Here is a 16,343-nt window from a genome sequence, read left to right on the forward strand (position 1 = left end):
CCAATATAGTATAATAGAATTATTCTTTATTATTATGAGATCTGTCAAAACATCTCAGTGTGAGGAAGACTAAGTCAATATCTTTTAATTTATGGCTTAGTTTTGGAAGGATTTTAAATTATTGTTTGTGAAGGCAGGAGCCAAGGTGTCCCAAGTCATTCAAGTCAAGGAACGTTGTATGTTTTATTATTTATTAAATTAATATTTTATGTGCAAGTGGATTCAATTTAATTATTATGCATGTTTCAGCACTATACAAGTATATAATACTAAGCCACGAACATGGTTAGTGTCATGGCCCGAACCAAGCCATGACTGGCGCTCAAGGGACAAGTCCCTCAGCAAGCCAAACGATCAAATTCTCAGAAAAACGGACAGAACCTCCTCTGTTTCTAGGACCTTACCAACATAAGTATTAACTCCCTATATCAAAAATAAACATCCATTTCCAAAGACAACAACATATTCCAACCATATCCACAACCAAATATATCCAAAATATGCATCATATATATATCAAGTTGATAACTAGAGTATATAGTTAAATCCATAAGTCTTACATAACCAAATCATAATTACTACCTAAACAGTTCAAGATTCAAAATAACATAACCCACACGAGAATCCTGCCTGTGACATATGGAGCATTGACATAATCTAAATTTTGAGTAAAGGTTCCATTACATAATACTTAGCCCTTGGAAAGAAGAAGGGCTCACCAAAATGACTAAGATCTACTGAGGGGCAGGTGGAATGGAACCTGGAATGACTCCTGTATCTGAAAAACATGGAAATATAATAGGGTGAGTTTTGCAACTCAGTGAGCAAACATTATATCTACAACCCACACGAGACAATACAAGTTTTACCATGAAAATTATACTTCTTTTCAAAGATAAGGAATCCATATTAAGTAACTATGCAAATAAATAGATAAATAAGTAAGCAGAATGAACTGAAATGGGAGTTCTCATTCCAGAAGTCAAATCAAATCGAATATTACACATCAAGGGCGGCTCCACCTCTAAGGGTAGCCCTTTCCTCTAGTGTGCCCGTACGGTATAACAGATCCAACGTGTGGCCTACACGTTAGGCTAGCAACGCCCCTGCTAGCTGAGGTCTGAGCCAGATGCATCTAGGTTAACGTCATAACTGCCGTTAACTACGGTTTTCTAGTCAGAGTCTCCCAAACCAATCCAAACCAAATCACTTATAAAAATCTCTAGTGCTTATAACATAATACTAAATTCCATAACAAATCAATATATATAGGATTGCATACTAAAATTTACTTAAAATTTAAATAAGGTCAAATAAGAAAACATTTATACTTTACAAAATATATAAATATCATCTCGTGTGTATTTTTATAAAATTGTAAGTTTCACAAATCAATATTTATTTTCAAAAATTCAGAAATCACAATAATAAAATATTTTCAAACTCCAAAATTAATGATTCAACATAGATATTGATAATAATATATTTAAAAATAATTATAGATATAATATCCACTCACAACTTGATTCAAAAGAACCGGAAGCAACTCTGAGCGCGTCAACGAGCTACCAAATGATGTCCAATAATTCTACAACTCTAGAAATATGACAATAATGATATTTGTGAGCTACTAATATTGTCAATTAACATAATCTTACTCACCTTGACAAAAGCCCCAAATTTTCTAACCCTAATAACCCTAATTCGGATTTATACATACCCATAAATATATAGATGACAAAAATTGGGAATATGGCTAATTATTGAGTCAAAGAGTTACCTTGAAGCCTCAATAATAATTGGAACTCAAGGATTGAATGGTTCCTTCACTCATTAAGTTGAAATCACATGATTTGGAGGTTTTGAGAAAATAAGATTTTGAATAAACAGAGGTAGAGTAGAGAAGAAAAGAAAGCAAGATGATAAAGGTGAGTTTGATGATATAGGGTGGTTGATGCAAGGAGAAGAGATGAGGAATTGTAGTTGAGAAAGGAAGAGAAGAGAGGATTTTTAGTGTTGTTGTTAGGAAGAAATAAAAAGAAGAAATGAAAGAAAGAAGGGGAGTGTCGAAGGAGGGGGGCACGGAGAAGAGAAAAGAAATGTTTAAGTGGGGGCATGTGCCCCCACGTGCTCTCCCCCCCCCCCTTTTTTTTTTTTGTCGGTTACTACATTCTCTCCCCCTTAAGAAATTCGGTCCCCGAATTTCGAATTTATATACGGTGATAAGTGTGATAGTTACCTTTAGACTCAAACAAATACGGATATTTGTCACGCATAGCGTCCTCCATTTCCCAAGTTGCTTCTTCTACCGAATGATTCTTCTAAACAACTTTCACAGATGCTATCTCTTTAGAACGTAGTTTCTTTACTTGGCGATCAACGATAGCCACGGGTTCCTCTTCAAATGATAAATCCTCCTTTAGCTCTATGGCTTGTGGTGTAAGCACATGAGATGGGTCAGAAAGGTATTTGCGCAACATTGACACGTGAAAAACTGGATGAATCATAGACAACTCAGACGGTAGTGCCAAGCGATAAGCGACTACACCTATTCTGTCCAATATCTCAAATGGACCAATATAACGAGGACTTAGCTTCCCTCTTTTTCGAAACCTCATCACTCCCTTCATAGGTGACACCTTAAGAAACACTTGATCACCCACTGAAAATTCTAAGTTACGCCTCCTATTATCAACATAAGCCTTCTGCCTACTCTGAGCTGCTAATAAACGTTCTCTTATTATGCGAACCTTCTCAACCGCATCTTGTACCAAATTTGGCCCTAAAAGCTTAATCTCGCCAACCTCAAACCACCCAATAGGTGACCTGCATCTTCTCCCATAAAGAGCCTCAAATGGTGCCATTTGAATGCTGGCTTGATAACTATTATTATAAGAGAACTCGATCAAAGGTAGATAGCTGTCCCGATTCCCACCAAAATCTAGAACACAACACCTTAACATGTCTTCCAATATCTGGATCGTCCTCTCTGATTGCCCATCGGTTTGAGGGTGAAAAGCTGTGCTAAGATCTAGACGAGTTCCTAACGCTTTTTGAAAAGATTTCCAAAAATGAGAGGTGAACTGGGGCCCGCGATCTGAAATAATGGACACTGGAATTCCATGTAGCTTAACTATCTCATCAACATAAAGTTGAGCATACCGAGCTGCACTGAAAGTTGTTTTCACCGGAAGAAAGTGAGCTGACTTCGTCATTCTATCCACAATTACCCAAATTGAATCAAAACCTTTAAAACTACGAGGTAAACCTGTTACAAAATCCATTGTAATCCTTTCCCACTTCCATTCAGGTATCTCAATCTGTTGTAATAACCCAGCAGGTCTTTGATGTTCAGCTTTAACTTGTTGGCAAGTTAAGCAATGAGAAACAAAAACTCCTATGTCTTTCTTCATGCCTTCCCACCAAAACAATTGTTTCAAATCTTGATACATCTTATTGGAGCCTGGATGAACGGTATACTTAGAATTGTGAGCCTCCTCCAAAATAGCTTTCTTCAAGTCGGGGTTATCTGGCACACATAAGCGTTGACCACAACGCAACACATCTTGATCAAGAGAAAAGTCTGAGTTCCTCCCATTGCGAACATCTTCCATAAGCTTTCTTAGTTTCGGATCATCACTTTGTGCAACCTTGATCTGTTCTATCAGGGAAGATTGGGTTCGAACATGTGCTAAGAAAACTCCTGATTCTCCAAGATCAAATTGAATTCCATTGGCCTCCAATTGATGAACTTCTTCAACAATTGGTCTCCTTCCAAGAGTGATATGGGCCAAGCTACCCATAGATTTCCTACTGAGGGCATCTGCTACAACATTTGCCTTTCCAGGATGATACAAAATGGTACAATCATAATCTTTTAGCAACTCCATCCATCTCCGTTGCCTTAAATTTAAATCCTTTTGTTGGAATATATACTTCAAACTCTTGTGATCCGTATAGATCTCACAGGTCTCACCATAAAGGTAATGTCTCCAAATCTTTAAAGCAAAGACGACCGCTGCCATCTCCAGGTCATGAGTTGGATAATTCTGCTCATGCTTCTTGAGTTGTCGCGAGGCATAGGCAATAACGCGGCCATGCTGCATTAATACACAACCAAGTCCTATCCGAGATGCATCACAAAATACTGAGAATCCCCCAGACCCAGAAGGTAAAACAAGAACTGGTGCTGAGGTTAGACAAGCCTTAAGTGTCTGAAAACTTTCCTCACAAGCTTCTGACCATTGAAACTTCACATTCTTCTAAGTTAACTTGGTTAATGGTGCCGAAATTCTCGAAAAGTCCTTGATGAATCGCCGATAGTAACCGGCCAACCCTAGGAAGCTGCGAATTTCTGTCACTGTAGTTGGCCTTGGCCACTTCTGAACGGCTTCAACCTTCTTTGGATCCACCATGATTCCATCTTTTGATATCACATGCCCCAAGAATGTCACTTGATCAAGCCAAAACTCACATTTAGAAAACTTAGCATAAAGCTTGTGATCCCTTAAGGTTTGTAACACAATCCTCAAATGATACTCATGCTCCGTAGCACTTTTCGAATACACCAAGATATCATCAATGAAGACGATAACAAAGCGGTCCAAGAAAGGTTTGAAGACTCGATTCATTAAGTCCATGAAAGCTGCAGGCGCATTCGTCAGGCCAAAGGACATTACTAAGAACTCATAGTGCCCATAGCGAGTACGAAAAGCAGTTTTCGGAATGTCTTCCTCTTTTATCTTCAATTGATGGTACCCTGAACGCAAGTCGATTTTTGAGAAACAGGTAGCTCCTTGAAGTTGATCAAACAAATCATCAATCCTTGGCAATGGATACTTGTTGCGAACAGTTATCTTATTGAGCTGACGATAATTCACACATAGTCGCATCGTCCCATCCTTCTTCTTTACGAATAGAACAGGAGCTCCCCACGGAGAAGTGCTAGGACGAATGAATCCTTTCTCTAGCATATCTTCCAATTGAACTTTTAATTCTCGTAACTCAGTTGGAGCCATACGATAGGGAGGAATGGACACAGGTTGGACTCCTGGAGCTAATTCTATGGAAAACTCAACTTCGCGATTAGGTGGCATCCCTGGTAGCTCATCAGGGAACACATCAGGAAATTCTCTAACTATAGGAACCTGATCAAGACTAGGCACTTCAGCATCAACATCTCTAACAACTGCCAGAAATCCTTGGTTTCCCTTATCCATCAATTGCATAGCACTCATAGATGAGATGATGCTAGCTAAAGTGGGACAGTCATCACCCTTAAAAACAAAAGGTGAGATACCCGGTATGTCAAACTTTACAGTTTTGGAGTAACAGCCCACATCAGCACGACAAGCTGCTAACCAATCCATGCCTAAGATGACATCAATATCTTCCATTGGTTCTAAAAGGATCAAATCAGCTAAGGTTTCAACGGTATTAATTCTAACAACACAAGACCGAAATACGACTCGAACCATCGTGGAGACTCCAAGCGGAGTGCCAACATGAAATGGGTGGGATAACAGTTCAGGTTGTTTACCGAAACGAGATGCAAGATGTGGAGATACATATGAATAATGAGAACCCGTATCAAATAACACTCGAGCATCTAAAGAACAAACTTGTAAAGTACCTGCCACCCCAGCATGAGAAGCTTGAGCATCTTGACGTGTTAAGGCATACACACGTGCCTGACCTCTTCCTCTTTGGCTCCCTCCTCTGTTATAAGTCTGACCCCTGCCACCTGCTCCTCTGCCACTAGGACCAGAAGAATTTCCAAGAGACATAGCTGAAGATGATGGCATTGGTGTTGTAGGACGTGCAATACCTGGAGCAAAGCCTCCTCTAAAATTTGGACAATCCCTCCTAAGATGACCAGATTGACCACAACCAAAACATGCACCAGTAGCCTTGAAACATATACCGGAATGGTAACTCCCACACTGAAGACAATAGGGCTGAGCTGGCCTTGTCTGATTTGAACCCTGTGCACTAGATTGAGAGGTGCTCTTAACAAAAGGTCTGGGATTCGAAACACTCATGGGAGCAGATCCAGAAGAAGCAACCCCACCAAAAGATGCTTGAGGACGAGCTCGATACCCCGAATAACCTTGCTGATTAGTTTGACCATGATGAGATTGAAATCCTCCTAAACTAGATCCACCAGAAAATTGTCCCTTCATCTTGGGCTTCTTACCAACATCCTTAAAAGCATTTCTCTCCGCTATCCCAGCTTCAATTCCATAGGCAGAGTTTAGGACATCCTTAAAAGACATGCGTCCGACTTCAGGCATAAGAGTAGTGAACATAGGTTCTGCCAATCCACGAACGAAACGACGAACTTTCATCTCTTCTGAATTCACCAAATACGGAGCACTCTTAGAAAGTCTAGTAAACTCCTTAGCATACTCAGTCACTGTCATATTCTCTTGCCTTAATCTTTCAAAGGCAATTGCATCTTCTGCTTGCTTGTTAGCTGGATAGAATCGAGCAAGAAACTCTTCAGTAAACTCTTCCCAAGAAGGAGGAGGAAGTCCAGCTTCTTCTTTGCTCTCAAGAAGAGACTCATACCAATATCTTGCGGAACCACGCAAGTTGTAGGATACTAACTCAACAGCCCATTCTTTGGTGCACTTGAGAGCTCGAATAGCTTTCTTTGCATCCTCTAGATATTGTTGTGGATCTTCATCCAATGAATCTCCATTGAAAGTGGACGAATTCAACTTCAAATACTTTTCAATTGGCGGCTCTTGATCCCCAAACAATTGATGAACCCTATGAGGCTGAGGATTTGGCGCATTAGGAAGTCTCGCTTCACCCCTATTTTGATTTGTTAGAACCTGTAACACCGCATTAAGAGTTTGATTCATTCCCCTCAATTCAGCTGCTAAGTCCGGTTGAGCCTCTCTTACTGCGGGGTTCTCTTGAACTCTCTCGCGAGGTATCTCTCCTTCGCGCCTATCAGCTATCCTTTGGCTCCTTGGCCTTTGTCGAAGCGCTCCAAGTGGTGGAGAAACTGCCCTATTAGATTCAGCAGTATCAGGAGCACCAACAGTTCCACCACGTCTTTTCTTAGGTGGCATCTTCCACCTATCGAGTAAGTAGAGCAATTGAATCACCAATGACATATATATATATGGAGTTTGAAGACAATAGAACAGACAGAAAGAATTATGAGACCAAAAGATTGAGGACAACTTCCTATAGGCCTCTAGTAACATCACACTTTATGAAAATGGGCCGGCTTCCATTTGCACAATTGTGATCTTACTAAAGGACACTTGCTCCATATTACACAGGAAAACCTAAAGCTCTGATACCACTTTGTCATGGCCCGAACCAAGCCATGACTGGCGCTCAAGGGACAAGTCCCTCAGCAAGCCAAACGATCAAATTCTCAGAAAAACGTACAGAACCTCCTCTGTTTCTAGGACCTTACCAACATAAGTATTAACTCCCTATATCAAAAATAAACATCCATTTCCAAAGACAACAACATATTCCAACCATATCCACAACCAAATATATCCAAAATATGCATCATATATATATCAAGTTGATAATTAGAGTATATAGTTAAATCCATAAGTCTTACATAACCAAATCATAATTACTACCTAAACAGTTCAAGATTCAAAATAACATAACCCACACGAGGATCCTGCCTGTGACATATGGAGCATTGACATAATCTAAATTTTGAGTAAAGGTTCCATTACATAATACTTAGCCCTTGGAAAGAAGAAGGGCTCACCAAAATGACTAAGATCTACTGAGGGGCAGGTGGAATGGAACCTGGAATGACTCCTGTATCTGAAAAACATGGAAATATAATAGGGTGAGTTTTGCAACTCAGTGAGCAAACATTATATCTACAACCCACACGAGACAATACAAGTTTTACCATGAAAATTATACTTCTTTTCAAAGATAAGGAATCCATATTAAGTAACTATGCAAATAAATAGATAAATAAGTAAGCAGAATGAACTGAAATGGGAGTTCTCATTCCAGAAGTCAAATCAAATCGAATATTACACATCTAAGGCGGCTCCACCTCTAAGGGTAGCCCTTTCCTCTAGTGTGCCCGTACGGTATAACAGATCCAACGTGTGGCCTACACGTTAGGCTAGCAACGCCCCTGCTAGCTGAGGTCTGAGCCAGATGCATCTAGGTTAACGTCATAACTGCCGTTAACTACGGTTTTCTAGTCAGAGTCTCCCAAACCAATCCAAACCAAATCACTTATAAAAATCTCTAGTGCTTATAACATAATACTAAATTCCATAACAAATCAATATATATAGGATTGCATACTAAAATTTACTTAAAATTTAAATAAGGTCAAATAAGAAAACATTTATACTTTACAAAATATATAAATATCATCTCGTGTGTATTTTTATAAAATTGTAAGTTTCACAAATCAATATTTATTTTCAAAAATTCAGAAATCACAATAATAAAATATTTTCAAACTCCAAAATTAATGATTCAACATAGATATTGATAATAATATATTTAAAAATAATTATAGATATAATATCCACTCACAACTTGATTCAAAAGAACCGGAAGCAACTCTGAGCGCGTCAACGAGCTACCAAATGATGTCCAATAATTCTACAACTCTAGAAATATGACAATAATGATATTTGTGAGCTACTAATATTGTCAATTAACATAATCTTACTCACCTTGACAAAAGCCCCAAATTTTCTAACCCTAATAACCCTAATTCGGATTTATACATACCCATAAATATATAGATGACAAAAATTGGGAATATGGCTAATTATTGAGTCAAAGAGTTACCTTGAAGCCTCAATAATAATTGGAACTCAAGGATTGAATGGTTCCTTCACTCATTAAGTTGAAATCACATGATTTGGAGGTTTTGAGAAAATAAGATTTTGAATAAACAGAGGTAGAGTAGAGAAGAAAAGAAAGCAAGATGATAAAGGTGAGTTTGATGATATAGGGTGGTTGATGCAAAGAGAAGAGATGAGGAATTGTAGTTGAGAAAGGAAGAGAAGAGAGGATTTTTAGTGTTGTTGTTAAGAAGAAATAAAAAGAAGAAATGAAAGAAAGAAGGGGAGTGTCGAAAGAGGGGGGCACGGAGAAGAAGAGAAAAGAAATGTTTAAGTGGGGGCATGTGCCCCCACGTGCTCTCCCCCTTTTTTTTTTTTTTTTGTCGGTTACTACAGTTAGTCCACTGCAAACGGCAAACACTTGAGATTCCTTGTCCTTGAGAAAACCCAGAGATCTGAATACATTATATCCATCCACCAACAAATTCCTCAACCCTTTCATTCTTTCCTCATCATCTGCTGCACTTGATTTTCAGTCATGGCTGCAAAACTTGAAGGTGGAGCTTATCTCTCTTCTTTTATTGATGCTGTTTCATAGAAGTTGTCTTCAATACTTGAAGATGACTTTGTCCGTGAAGGAAATGACTCTGACCTGGAGTTGCTTGGAAGGTTGGTCGATTGCCTGTGTGATGTTGGACCTGTGCTTGACGATGCTGAGCTGAAGCAGTTCAGTGATGAAAGAGTGAAGAAGTGGCTTGTTGATCTCCAAGATGCTCTCTATATGGCTGATGACTTGCTTGATGAACTCTCCACCAAAGCCTCCACTGCTGCACCAAGGGATCCAGGTAACTCTAATGACTGGTCTCGCCCTGTTGATTCAATTATTGAAGATAGTGGTGTCAATGTCATTGAAAAAATAGTTGCCAAACTAGAGTCTGTTGTAGGACGAAAAGGTAAACTTCGTCTAAGAGAGAGTGCCAAGGTGGACTTCTCATCATGGAGAATTCCATCCACATCCCTTGTTATAAGTTCTGACGTATTTGGTCGTGATGAAGAAAAGGAGAAGATAATCAAATTGCTGTTAGATGATACCTGCGATGCTGAATCGCGTGTGACTGTGATCCCCATCGTGGGAATGGGCGGAATAGGAAAAACTACTTTGGCTCAACTGGTTTACAATGATGCCAAAGTCGTTGGAAAATTTGACACTAGAGCATGGGTGTGTGTTGCTGAAAATTCTGACCCTATTAATGTTACAAGGACAATAATAGGGGCACTAAATTCTTCTCCCTGTACCATGGATAATTTTGATTCACTTCAGACTGTTTTGATGAAAAAGTTGACAGGAAAGACATTCTTAATTGTTTTAGATGATGTCTGGGACGATCGACGAGACATGTGGGAGGATTTTCTAAAACCTTTTTGGTTTGGGAATAATGGAAGTAAGATTCTCTTAACAACCCGCAGTGAAAATGTTGCTTCTGTGTTTGCAGCTAACAATCTATATCATCGACTAAGTTTATTGTCGGAGGAAGATTGTTGGTCAATGTTTTTGAAGCATTCATCTATTTCTTCTAGTTCTAAACAATATGCAACTCTAGAACCAATTGGTAGAAAAATTGTTGAAAAATGTAAGGGGCTACCTTTGGCTGTAAAGACACTTGGGGGTTTATTGCGTAATAAGTATAATGAAGTGGATTGGGAGAATACACTTGAATGTGAAATTTGGGAACTCTCGGAAGTTGACTGTAAGATTGTTCCTGCATTAAGAGTTAGTTATTATTATCTCCCTTCACATTTAAAGCGGTGTTTTGTTTATTGTTCATTATATCCCAAGGGTTATGAATTTGACAAAGAAGAATTAATTTTGTTATGGATGGCCGAAGATCTTTTACGACCAAAGAAAGCTAACACATTAGAAATGACTGGTTGTACATATTTTGATGAATTAGTTGCGAGGTCTTTTTTCCAACCTTCCAATACTAATGGAAAGTTGTTTGTAATGCATGATCTCATGCATGATTTAGCAACACTTTTTGCTGGGAAATTCTATTTCAAACTCACAGAATTTGGCAATCAACACATGATAGATAACAAAACTCGTCATTTATCAAATACTAGAGCATTCGTTGATAGCATCGAATTAATTCGAGAGGCTGAAGCAATACACATGAGAACATTTTTAGATTTTTCTTTGCTTGCCTATTGTGATTCAGTTAATTTTCAAAGATTTCTACAACATTTGGGATGTTTAAGAGTTTTGTCATTCAAAAATCTCTCTCTAGAGTCATTACCCGATTCAATAGGTGAACTGATTCATTTGCGTTATTTGGATCTCTCTTACATATATTCTATGACATTGCCTGAGTCCATCTTTAAATTGTACAATCTCCAAACTTTGAAGTTGAGGAATTGTCATATGCTTAAGATGCTTCCAAGCCGCATGCAAGAGCTTGTGAACCTGCGGCACCTTGATATTCGAGGTTCTTCTGATCTAGAAGAGATGCCAAAGAAAATGAGCAAGTTAAAGCATCTAAATTTCTTAACTGATTATATTGTCGGCAAGCACGAAGAGAATGGGATAAGAGAATTGGGACCACTGGACAACCTTCATGGCTCATTTTGCATTTCCAACTTGGAGAACGTGAAGAATAGTGTTGAAGCTTTGGAGGCAAAGATGGGTAACAAGAAGTACATCAACACTTTAAAATTCAAATGGCTTCCAAATGGTGACAATGATGACGTTGAAACCGAAAGAGATATTCTTGACAAGTTACAACCTCATCAAAACTTGAAAGAGTTATCAATTAAGGGTTATCCGGGTGAAAGATTCCCAGATTGGTTAGGCCTTTGTTGCTACTCCAATATGACCAAATTGAGTCTGGATAGTTGTATAAATTGTTGTGAGCTTCCTTCACTGGGACAGTTACCCTCTTTACAGCATCTGGAGATTTCTAAACTTGATGGGTTGGAGAAAATTGATTCTGAGTTCTACAACAAAAACAATGCATCATTTCAGGAGAAGACACCCTTCAGATCTCTTGAAACTCTGAAAATTGAGTATATGTATAGTTGGCGGGAGTGGCATTTTCCTGATGAGTTTGATGGTTTTCCTCAGCTTAGAATCCTTGAAATAAGAAGCTGTCCGGTGTTAAGAGGAGATCTGCCTGCTCACCTTCCGGCTCTGGAGGAACTTATCATTGTTGGATGTGAAGAGCTTGCATGTTCGCTGCCAAGGGCTCCCAAGCTTCACGAATTACATGTGCTGAATTCTGGTTTTTATACGGATGCGACCACGCACAATGTAGACATCACAGGAACCCAGCTGGCGAAGTCCGTATTGGAGTGGCTGCCCCACATCCAACCGCCACGCGTCCAACATCTGTTTATCAGTCACTGTTATTCAGCCATATCAATTTCAGCAGATTATGTGCCTGCTTCGTTACAATATCTTGTCATCTGTGATTGTCCAAAATTAACATTCTCAGAGCAACTGCACCACAAGTCACTAACGGAGATAGATGTGTACGATTGTGATTCACTGACGTTGTTTCCATTGGGGGCCCTTCCAAATCTCAAGAAACTCGCAATCCGTGGATGCAAAAACATGGAATATGTTGAGATGCCACAGACTCTTCCAAGTCTCTGTTATATATGGATCACAGAATGTCCCGGTTTAGTATCCCTGCCGGCTCTAGCGTTGGCTGTTCCCCACCTACAGGAGCTGTATATACGCAATTGCCCAGAAATCAATTGTTTTGCTGGGGAGTGCCTCCCGCCGAGTCTGAAAACTCTTCAAGTTGTTAAGTGCCAGAAACTAGAGAGGTGGATAACATCACAGGGTTTGCAGAGTCAAGGCCTTACCCGTCTAATCCTTCACGAATGGAATGAAGTTAAGTCGTTCCCAGGAGAGGGTTCACTTCCTGCTTCTCTTGTGTGTCTAAAATTGTCTACATTCTCAAATCTGGAGACGCTTGATTGCAAGGGGCTTCACCATCTTACCTCCCTCAAAAATTTAGCAATTCGTAACTGTAGAAAGCTTGAGAATATCACAGAAGAACATTTGCTTGCCTCCATAGAAAATATTTACTTAGGGGAAGAATGTCCTTTGAGGCGTAAGTTGGAAGAGATGGAAGACCCACATATTCAATTCGTTACAGGTAAGCTTTTTTTTGCTATGACCTTCCCTGAACTCAGTGATCTCCAATTACAATGCTAATTGTTTGCATCAACCGTTTTCATTCCGTTGTTAATACACCAACACAATGTTTATTATCTTTTCATTCTTAACCATTTCTCTGTAATATGGCTACCCTTTACACTCTCTCAAGTTTTACTTTTCAAATAAAAACTTCTTGTGGGTACCAATTTTTCCAATTTTTTAAGGATAACAACTTAGATCCTTAGAAAAGAACAAAAAAGCAAACCTTTTTTTATCGCTTCTTTGTTGCTTACGGTATTTGCATGGTTTAATGCAGTGGATAACTGTTAATGCTACTATTGATTCTGATTTTGTACCATCTAATGTGCAATGAGAGTGGCCGCATACAGGTAGACATATACTTCCTGAAATATTTTGCTTAATTCGTGAAAAGTCATTCTAATTAGCAAGAAAAGACTTACTTTTCTTATGCCATCGAATTTTAATTTTAACTTTGTTTTATTTCTGTCATCTTGGGCACTTAAAAAATAAGTGGTAGATTTTGAAGATGCTCCAATCTATTTATAATATTTATTAAAGTATATGTTTTGTTTATCTTGCATTGGGCCTTCCAGATTTGCCCTCATGGAAGATTGAAGAGTCAACATAAATTCATGGCTGAGGCAATGTGAGAATTGGGGTGCCCTGAAGTAAGTTTGCATTGTCTATGTCTTGCAACTACCTCTTGCATGTATATTTTTATTCACTGTACTTTGCTTTGTTTAGGTTTATGAATGGAGCAACTTGCTATACCAATGAATCTCTAGAATCACCTATTATGTCAAGTGAAGAATTTGCTTCTGCTGCAAAGAAAGCAAATAATCAAGGTTACATACCGTTTTAAAGTTTTTTCTGCCGATGTTATTCATTACTGAAAATTTCTATCATTCCTCGTAGTTGTTCCTTGTCTCTGTTTTTAATGTAGAGTCTAAGATTGCAAGTCGTTTCATAGATATGATAATGCAAACATTCAATGATAAACTAATGGTTGTTGTAAAAGGCTTCCTTGATTTATATTGACTTCGAGAAAGGAGCGGTTTCAAGCATCTTGTTTGTGTGTTGGCCATTATTATATCTTGGTTGTGCTTACTGAAAGACATCAGATGTTAGTATCCAAATTGGCAAAAATTAAATTCATCAAATATATCTATATAAACACAGTGCTAGCTCCATAGGTTGATGTTTTTATTTTTCATAAAACCAATGTTCTATTTTCTATATTCTGCCAGAACTATGGGACTATCTCATGATGCTTCTTATAGTAAACTTGACAAGTAAATACTTTGATTTCCTGTATAGGTATTGGGTTCTCAGAGATCCTGAAAGTAGTGTGATTTCTTCCCTGAAACTGTTGAATCTGGGACTAGCAGCCTGTGTGATGCGGAAAAACTGGTAGCAATTCAACGCTTGGTTGCACCTTAGATAAAATGTCTCAGACTAGAACATCACCTACTTCTTTAATATGTTGCTTTTCATCAATGATAATCAAGGAAAAACCGGTAGCAATTTAATGCTTGGTTGCACCTATGAGCAGAGTGCTTTTGATAAGCAAGGAGAAGAACATGCAAGAATGATTAAATGCATCATCATCATGATAATCTTGAGGAGGGTAGTAATTCAGATGGTGGCATTGCATGCCATGTTAATTGGAAAGAAGCATTATTATTATTATTATCCTCAATATTACATAAGGCTATAGAGATGGAAGATTATGGTACTCCAAGTAGCTAAGAATCTCCACCAGCTGATGATTATGATTATGATTTCTACAGAAAACATGGAGAGATCCCAAGCCCTGGTGCTGGTCATTGATTATGATCATCATGCTAAGTGAGTAAAAATACTATTATGTACTATGGCTTTTTTTTTAATTTTAATGTACATATATATGGTACATTAATTTTCCTTTCCATTTTTTGTGATATGTCTAGTTGGTCTTTTTGGTGATGCTGTTTAGCTTCTGAATTTGTTCTTTATTATATTGTAGCTGAGGTTGTAATTATTCCTGGGACCAGCTTACTGTGTACTTAGTACTGGTCATATATATATTATTTCAGAGATGATTCCCGGAAAAGGTTTTTGCTATACATATATATGCTCCGAGAGAATGCTAAAGTTGATCTTTCCTTGTGTGCCTGTACCCATAGAAGTAGTTAAGAAACCTGATGTCAGTTTTCAAGGTAAATGATAAGTCTTTTAGTGATAGGATTTTTCTCTCTCTCTTTACTCATTATTTATTTACAGTATAAATTTGTACGCTTTGCTTTATATGTTCCAAGTATATGGAACTAAAAGGTTAGCAGCCAAAAACTAAACAAAACCACATAATTTTAAATTTTTTAAATTCAAAATTTTAAAAATTTAAAATTGATTAAGTAAACATAATTAAAACCTATAAAAACCTTCTCCTTCTCTCTCACATTAACCTACCTACCTCCAACAATCACACACACCCCTCTCTCTCTCACCGTCAGGCCCTCTCCACCGCAATCTACTCCTCTTCTATCACCGACATCTGGCTCGTCGGATTCCAATTGTGAACCTGAGTTATCTTGGTAATAGAAAACATGCTTCTGATGGTGCTGGACCCATATCTTTACACTGCATTCATCGTTTTTCTGCGGTTCATGTGAAGAATTACGGATACTCCGTTCCATGTTGCGCACATCATTTCGAGTGAGAAAATCATCACGGTTTTGGGGTCCACATCACCTCTACATGGTGCTGTATTATGTTATCAAGAGATATCCCAACATAAAGCATAGACATCACTTTCTGGCGTAACTCATCGGAAATGCGTGGAGCATACATAGCTCTTGTTCCTATTGCATCCCTATCCCGTTTTGGGATATTAGGTGCCGTTTTGATGATTAAAGAGACTGCAAACTACACACTTGATTTTAGCTAAAAAGAGTCCTTGAACAATTATAGAAATATAAAAAAAACATTCATTTAATATGAAAAAAAAACATTCTAATACTTAACAAAAGAAATATCCAATTATATTTTAGCAAAAATAATTAAATATTTATAAAATTTAAAAAAAATTATGAAATTCTTAAAGAAATAGAGACATTCACATTTATAATACAAAAAAATTCGAAAAATATATAAAAGAACATCCATTTAGTATGAAAAAGAAGTATTCCGATATTTAGCAGAAGAAACATCATATATATTAATTCGTAGAGATTTTGGATTCACCCAGAGGTATTTGGCTGGTTTTTTGCTAATACCCTTTTGGTTCCCTAGCCTTGTTCTAATAATATCCATTGGAACTAGTGTTATCAATATGAATAAACACTTGTTATTTTGTCGAAATTTAGCTTGTT

At 38.0% G+C, this 16,343-nt stretch overlaps 2 protein-coding genes across 6 annotated transcripts; one reads left to right on the forward strand and one right to left on the reverse strand.

The window, feature by feature from the left end:
- Positions 1-490: 490 nt before the first annotated feature.
- LOC140175423 (uncharacterized) lies at positions 491-9,243 on the reverse strand. Of its 4 annotated transcripts, XR_011866187.1 has the most exons (6): positions 8,815-9,113; positions 8,554-8,630; positions 7,754-7,812; positions 5,633-7,089; positions 1,520-1,596; positions 491-778 (listed from the first exon to the last, which is right to left on the reverse strand). XR_011866187.1 is itself a non-coding variant. In XM_072203818.1 (5 exons), exons 4-5 carry the CDS (start codon positions 7,080-7,082, stop codon positions 735-737), a joined length of 1,494 nt encoding a protein of 497 aa, XP_072059919.1. In that variant the 5' UTR covers positions 7,083-7,089; positions 7,754-7,812; positions 8,554-8,630; positions 8,815-9,137; the 3' UTR covers positions 491-734. The 4 variants fall into 4 exon arrangements, 2 of the variants coding, with proteins under 2 accessions (XP_072059919.1, XP_072059920.1); XR_011866188.1 differs by lacking the exon at positions 8,554-8,630 and having other exon boundaries at positions 8,815-9,243; XM_072203818.1 differs by lacking the exon at positions 1,520-1,596 and having other exon boundaries at positions 8,815-9,137.
- LOC112709999 (putative disease resistance RPP13-like protein 1) lies at positions 9,056-15,085 on the forward strand. 2 transcript variants are annotated; one of them, XM_025762044.2, is made up of 5 exons: positions 9,056-12,970; positions 13,289-13,361; positions 13,587-13,661; positions 13,738-13,838; positions 14,311-15,085. In XM_025762044.2, exons 1-2 carry the CDS (start codon positions 9,592-9,594, stop codon positions 13,300-13,302), a joined length of 3,393 nt encoding a protein of 1,130 aa, XP_025617829.1. In that variant the 5' UTR covers positions 9,056-9,591; the 3' UTR covers positions 13,303-13,361; positions 13,587-13,661; positions 13,738-13,838; positions 14,311-15,085. The 2 variants fall into 2 exon arrangements, with proteins under 2 accessions (XP_025617829.1, XP_025617824.1); XM_025762039.3 differs by lacking the exon at positions 13,289-13,361.
- Positions 15,086-16,343: the final 1,258 nt, after the last annotated feature.

Source organism: Arachis hypogaea, chromosome 9 (assembly GCF_003086295.3).
Source record: "Arachis hypogaea cultivar Tifrunner chromosome 9, arahy.Tifrunner.gnm2.J5K5, whole genome shotgun sequence".
NCBI classification, from domain to species: domain Eukaryota; kingdom Viridiplantae; phylum Streptophyta; class Magnoliopsida; order Fabales; family Fabaceae; genus Arachis; species Arachis hypogaea.

What these genes read in the sequence shown, in the direction of transcription:
- LOC140175423 (XM_072203819.1), bottom strand. Translation starts at nt 7,082, where the DNA reads ATGCCACCTAAGAAAAGACGTGGTGGAACTGTTGGTGCTCCTGATACT. An exon ending in TTCTCATGCTGGGGTGGCAG is followed by an intron (nt 779 to 5,632) that starts GTACTTTACAAG and finishes CATGTTTTTCAG; the next exon opens with ATACAGGAGTCATTCCAGGT.
- LOC112709999 (XM_025762039.3), top strand. Translation starts at nt 9,592, where the DNA reads ATGGCTGATGACTTGCTTGATGAACTCTCCACCAAAGCCTCCACTGCT. An exon ending in ACATATTCAATTCGTTACAG is followed by an intron (nt 12,971 to 13,586) that starts GTAAGCTTTTTT and finishes TGGGCCTTCCAG; the next exon opens with ATTTGCCCTCATGGAAGATT.